Genomic DNA, 7,159 nt, shown 5'->3' with positions numbered 1-7,159 from the left:
GTTAAATAACCTCTGTAATTATCGACATATACATATATATATATATATATTAGGCTGTAGAGCTAGAGCTAGAGCTAGAGCTAGATTTAGTGCTTAACACTAAATAAAGCTTACAGTAGCAAAGTGTTAAATAACCTCTGTAATTATCGACATATGCATATATATATATATATATTAGGCTGTAGAGCTAGAGCTAGAGCTAGAGCTAGAGCTAGATTTAGTGCTTAACACTAAATAAAGCTTACAGTAACAAAGTGTTAAATAACCTCTGTAATTATCGACATATGCATATATATATATATATATATATATTAGGCTGTAGAGCTAGATTTAAAGGAGGGCAACTGGGATGTTTGTCTAGGGAGGAGCGCAGCCCTAGTTAAAATATATAAATATTTTTATTAAACGAGTATTTCGCAGCTTGAAATCCGATTCACTTGCACCTTGATCGCGCTAGCTAAAACTCTGGCATCTGTTTCTGGTCATGCGTACACAGGAAGACGGCGCGAGAGAGGCCAACAGAAGAATGGAGAAAGTCAGTGATGTACACAAAGAAAAGAATAAAATGGGGAAACAAGCCAGTAAAAAATGCCTGCTAGAAAAAAAAATTCCGAGACATCAAATTTTGGTTTTAAATCTCTTAAATATGAAATAACAACAACAAATAATGCTGAACAGCCGTTCGATAAGTTTTGTCGGTATCATGAATGATAGCAAACTTAATTCTCATAAAAGAAGCAATAATAAAAAAATAATAACAAATCATTCAAAAATAAATAAACAGTGGTAATAAACAAAATGATTAATATTGTTTTATTAATTCTAACCCGAAACCTGATTTGTAAAGTAACTTAAATAATAATTCACTTGCTTAACCTAATTAACATGCTAACAGTTGGTAATAATGAAATCTGATGACATTAAACACACATACATATAGCGCCTAGACAACAGCTTGGGACTGGGTATAACATGTAGTGTAGTCGATATATTATAACCTATTCTACTTCGCTTTCACTCGTGGGTTCTCAAAATTATAGTGAAAGGCCTAGTTGTTTCCATTAATATATTAAACGCCGGTTATTCACATTGAAACTAGACTGGTTATTTGAATATCGTATCAAATACATTTTCTCGTTCAACATTGTGTTTTACTTTGTTATAACAGTATAAATTAGTTATATATATATATTGGTTTGTATTTCTTGCCGTTTGTGCAGCAACAATGTATACGACGAGTCTAAATATGTTTTACATGCATTCTTTTTAATCCCCAGTTTCTGGATGTTCAACTAAAAGTATAAGTAGTGAAAGATATGTTTTTCCTATTCAAGGTTGCAATTCTTTGTTCGGCCTCTTTTAGTTGTCTGGATATTATATCTCACTTTGAGAGTAAAATAACCTGTGTAATATGGTTGTGAAACATAACATTCTAATACTGTAACGATTATCTTCAAGATTAAGAATTATACAGTGGCAAAGAGTTATACTACGAGAACTAACCCCGTTCTGGCATGAGCGGAGTCTGTTCTGGTTCCTTGAAACTTAAATCTGACGCTGTTGGACTTCAGTACCATTAATGGTCAATTATGAAAAACTGTGTCATCTATTTTATAAATAAAACATTCTGTTAGTATTTCTAGTTCAATTTGTCTTTTAAACGAAGATGTAAGTATATTTTAAAATAATATATATATATATATAAATAAATGTTTATTGGTAGTGAAGAAAAGATTAATTCGCTATTACCATACATAAAAGTAACGTTCTTACGTCAATATTTATAGTAAAATTTGAAATTTTAATCAATATAACAACAGTTGTTATCAATTTTGTCAGTCATGAGTTATTAAATTCCAGTTTTCCAAAATAAATTCTAAAATGCATCTATGTTGTTCTATTGAACCAATATTGGTTTTAATTTTAGGATTGCTTTATCATAAAATGAACCCCCCAAAACGTTAAAGCCATATATAATTATTGTTACATTCGGGATATTTAAAAAAATCTTTAACTACAATTAACAAGCGAAAGAACTCAAGTTGTTTTGGTCATTAGTTTGCGTTTAAGGTAACTGATTTCGTTGAATTTTTAATTATTTGTACACTATTTTATAATTCAGAATGATGCAGTATTATATGAAATAACAAATTAACATAAGATTAAATTAATTTATTTTTATTTTTTCAGGTTGCCTGTTCACGAAGGTAAAGTACTGTTCTGTTTTCTGGTTGTATTTATAATACAAACTGCATCACTTAGGTAAAGAAGAAGCGTATAATCATGGTAGGCGAGAAAAAAAGCACCAGGGTAAACAAATCATAATACACCATGGTAAACTAATCATAATACACCATGGTATACTAATCATAATACGATACCTCTAAAACCTCCTTTTACTACACCACTTTCACAGGCTTTCGAATTAATATATATCAAATAATATTTTAATAACAATATTTGTTTAGAAAACGTTTAGCAACTTGATTTATAGTGAAATATCAAATTAAATGTCCTTGCTTTTCTTAGATGCTTAATGCAGTCTGTCAAAGAAAATCATTTCTGGTGTTATCACTTTCTTTATGACTTTTTCAGTATTTTTAGATTACTTAGATTTTTTTACGTATAAAAATTTAAATAGTTTGTAATGAAAAACTACTACAACTAGATTAATTGTCCAACTTAAGTATTCGCGATCCCATACAAACCTACTACAGTTAGTATCTGTGTTGCCATACAAACCTACTACAGTTAGTATCTGTGTTGCCATACAGACCTACTACAGTTAGTATATGTGTTGCCATACAAACCTACTACAGTTAGTATATGTGTTGCCATACAAACCTACTACAGTTACTATCTGTGTTGCCATACAAACCTACTACAGTTACTATCTGTGTTGCCATACAAACTTATAAGCAGTGCACTGTTCTCCAACCTGTTATATGATGAGTAAAGGCTAAGGTTAATTTACATAGAAATCTTCAACTCTCCTCATTTCTATTTCAGTACAGACAGAAGATTACAAATAAAAATTAGCGTTAGTTAATATTTTCAATAATATAACCTGTGTTTCGTGAATTATATTTAGTTTTGCTCTTACGTGTTTACACTCGTCTATATATGTGTCTCTGATAGATCAAATCTCTCTTATATATACATTTTATATATGTGTTTTTTAAACTTTATTTAAAATTTTTGCATCATTGGTTTCCTTATCATTTGAAAGTTCTTGGCTTGCTTGGTTATTATTATTATTTGTTATTAAAGTAAATGGTGTGTTATAATGATTTATAATCAAACCATCTATTCATTCCTCCACGGTATCACTATGATCTTTTGTTTCATCTGTTGAACACTCCTGCACATCTTCGAAAAGTATTACTACATCCACTTCTACTTAGTTAACTTAAGGGTGGTATTTAAAGACTTTGCGTTGCAGCAATTTTGAGTAAACAAGCTAAGAAAGAGCTTAAGTAAGCCTTGTCGCTTAAAGAGAGGAACAACGCTATTCTTGGATCATTTCTGTTCTAACGTTTGCTGTATGTTTAAAGGAACTGTGTCGCACAATGGAATCATTCTCTAGAGTTAAAAAACAAATAAACAAGCAGGCTGTTCTATCAATCACGGTAGAATAATAATTTCAGAACTAGAGTGTATTTCATACTTTCACAACTCAATTTAACTGACTTTCATTCCTAGAAAATCAGTTTAAACATAATTTTAGGTTTACCTATTTAAAATAAAAAGTATCACGACCTCTAGTTCCAGCATATAGTTTCTAGTTTAGATTCTTATTCGGAAATGTTATCCTAGAAATATTATAATAGAATACAATAAGGCAAGATACTGAATTATAATCAAAGTAGTATTCATATGATAGAGGCTGAATGTGAATTTTAGGAAGTATGTCAAATACCAAACTCCATGTAGCATTAACAGACATAAAGATTATAATTTTAGGTTTCACAGCCATTAACGAGGTATAAAGTGTGAAGAATGAATATGAAGTTGCAAGTATTCATATTTTTACAACTCGTGCGTGTATTAAAAATAAAGTTGTAATTTATATTCGGTATCTGGCCTATTCGGATATTAGTCGCTATTCGGCAGCTGAATGGTTGAAATTTTAATTTGTTTATTATGAACAGTACAGCCTAAAAACCCGCATATTGAATCTGATACTAGGAAATTATAAATAACAAAAATATAGAGAAAGTCAGTTAATTTATTAAAGTAGAATAGTAAAAATACTAATAAGTTTGATTTTTAGTAAAGATTACAAAAAATGTTATACCAGTTTAGTTATCAATAATATATATCTTATGTTTGTGTGCATAAATCCGTTTAATTTTGATATTTTCCAAATCATGTGACCATGCTTTCTTATAAAAATCACAAAAATCTTATTGATTAAAGTGAATTGAAATAGGTTTGGTATGGCGACTGAATATTGTTATGGCGACTGAATATTTTCGTACGCAATCATCGTAATATTTATCAGTTTAATTGAGTCATTTTAATCAACCTTTTCTAAATCATTAACCATCAACTCCCAACTTTTTAAAAGAACTTCATATTCATTTAAAGCGTTTTTATAAAGGTATCGTTTTCGTATTAATAAAGATCTATTAATAAGTTCTCAGAAAAAGTATTAGTAGTATTTGTTTTTGCATTTTTATAAGACTATATTATATTTTTATATCACACTTAGCTTATCACTTATGATACTACAAATGCTCCTTTACCATTAGGATCTCTCATTGAGATATCTTTATTTAGTGTTTAAGGTTAAATACGTAGTTTAAGGTTATAATGTAAGAATAGTAGCTGCTATGCGTTTTCTGGAAACAACTGGTTTCTTCTTGTTGCATAAATGTTGCCAAATTCTGAGAACAGACGCTCACTACACACATTGCTGATTAAGGTTGATAGGAATCATCGTACTGAGATAGTATTGGAAATGTCTTTAATTTTCAGTTTCCATCACGATAACGGTTTATATTGTCGCTCTGTGGAAGTGGCAGTGCATTCCCCATCAAATGTTTTTCACTGCTTTGTACTGCTGCTCTTTAGAAATGCTGCATTAAAGCAAGTGGTGAAGGTGAAATTTGTATTACTCTATGCTCTAGCAATTCTAGTTTCAAGTCCTTATTTTAGAGATGCATTATATTGTTTCCAGTCCAAAGAAGCTGGTGTTATCTTTTGATGGATAACGATGAGAAATATCCACAGTTCTTTCTTTTATTCCAAAAGCCTTTCAAAGTGATAGTTTGTTGAATTACATATTGTAAAAACTCATTTTGAGGCATATTTGAGTCATTTCATAAGTGATAATTTTTAACGTGCTATAGACGAGTAATTAGCATGTGTAACAATATTTCTATTGACTGTTTAACTGCTTGCTGAGATTCCAGAGTATTCATGATCACCGACTGTAATGTGTGGAGGAAACATAATTCAATACAGTATCGTTAGAAACTTGCAAAACATCTTATCCATTATCTTTTATTAGGAGTTACGTGTTTGCTTTCGAGTTCCAAAATATCCATTACATCTTCCAACATTTTAACTATTGCCCAGGGCGACTTGACATTAAGAGCTGCACGTTGTAAATTCGCGTGTTCTGTGACATTGTGTCCTATGAAACTAAGGCTGTTGCTAAGCATGACTAAGTACTTGATGCTAAAGAAATGGCACTGAAAATCAAAATTTGATTTATAATTTCAGTCTTGTATCTTTCATTTATATTTGGGACCACTTTTTTGTTTGTTCAGAAAACCAGCTGTGTTCAGTAATTCGTATTTAGGTTGTTTTCTTCACCAAACAACCCCCCTCTCATTTCCTCATCAGTAACAATTGAGTAAGGTAGGTTAATCAATGCAAAAATTTCCCCAGTTTTATAGTGTAATGATTGTTATTAATGTACTGCTACGACAGCGGAAGTCGCGCGATGCTAGGAGCATGCGCTGGAATTCTAGAAAGATCGAGGAAGCTGTCGAACGTCCTAGCGTTTGACAGATGCGCGCTTTTATAGTATATAAGCCGGCAAATAAAGTGACGGCAATAATTGAATTACAGACAGAGAGATATAGAGACAGATAATCGAGTCAAGCCGTAAGTAAAGTGCGTGAATCGTTGTGAATTCTAGCGTGTGTTTAAGTTAAAGTGACAGTGAAAATTAAGTGTACTGCTAAGTTGAATTGAGAAAGAATAAACTAGTTTTATTTAAGAAAGGACTTGTATCACTGAAGTTCTTCGGAAAGAATTCCTAGGGAAAATTAACCAACGAACACAGAAACGTAACAAATTGGTGTCAGAGAGTAGGACAGAAAATAAAAATAAAAAAAAGAAGAAGATGGAAACGAGAGGTGGCAAATAAAATTACAGCTTAGCAGATTTGATGGCAGCAATACAAGAACAGCAAAAGAAACAAGAAGAGAGACAACAGCAGTTGCAAGAAAACCTGCAACAGTGGCAGCTCGAACAGCAAAATAAACAAGAAGAGAGATTTCAGCAGTTGTTGGAGGAAAAATAAAAGAAACAAGAAGAACAAGAAAAGAAACAAGAAGATAAATTACAGTAGTGGTTGGAGGAAAAAGAAAAGAAACAAGAAGAGAGACAACAGCAGTGGCAGCTCGAACAGAAAAATAAACAAGAGAGACTACAGCAGTGGTTGGAGGAAAAAGAAAAGAAACAAGAAGAACGAGAAAATAAACAAGATAAGCGATTACAGCAGTGGCAACTGGAACAAGAAAGGAAACAGGGAGAAAGTCTCCAACAGTTACAGAAAAAGTCAGGTTTCCATCAAGTGAAAATGGTTGAATCAGATAAACCTATGACTGCATTTAGTTATAGCTAAGGTCTCTGGCAATACCGAGTGATGCCATTCGGGCTCAGTAATGCTCCAGCAACATTTGAGAGGCTGATGGAACGAGTATTGGAAGGCCTACAATAGAGGATAGCCCTAGTGTACCTGGATGATGTCATTGTATTTGCAACAACTTTTGACGAGGAAATGTCCCGGCTGGAGGAAGTATTCAAGCGTTTGAAAGCAGCAAACCTCAAACTCCATCCCAAGAAATGGCACTTGTTTCAGAAAGAGGTGCTTTACTTAGGTCACATTGTAAGTGAGCATGGTGTGCGAACTGATCACGAC

General features: G+C 32.1%; 1 protein-coding gene across 1 annotated transcript in view; it reads left to right on the top strand.

Annotated features, from left to right (window-relative positions):
• LOC106460511 (acylphosphatase-2-like) overlaps window positions 1-7,159 on the top strand; it is a 27,824-nt gene that overhangs the window by 3,869 nt on the left and 16,796 nt on the right. Inside the window, exon 2 of the mRNA XM_013920222.2 lies at window positions 2,191-2,207. Within this exon, the coding sequence (XP_013775676.1) occupies window positions 2,191-2,207 (17 nt within the window). The remainder of the gene's footprint in view (window positions 1-2,190; window positions 2,208-7,159) is intronic.

The sequence above is a fragment of the Limulus polyphemus genome, unplaced genomic scaffold (assembly GCF_000517525.1).
Source record: "Limulus polyphemus unplaced genomic scaffold, Limulus_polyphemus-2.1.2 Scaffold783, whole genome shotgun sequence".
NCBI lineage: Eukaryota > Metazoa > Arthropoda > Merostomata > Xiphosura > Limulidae > Limulus > Limulus polyphemus.
This window is presented reverse-complemented; position numbering and strand designations above follow the sequence as displayed.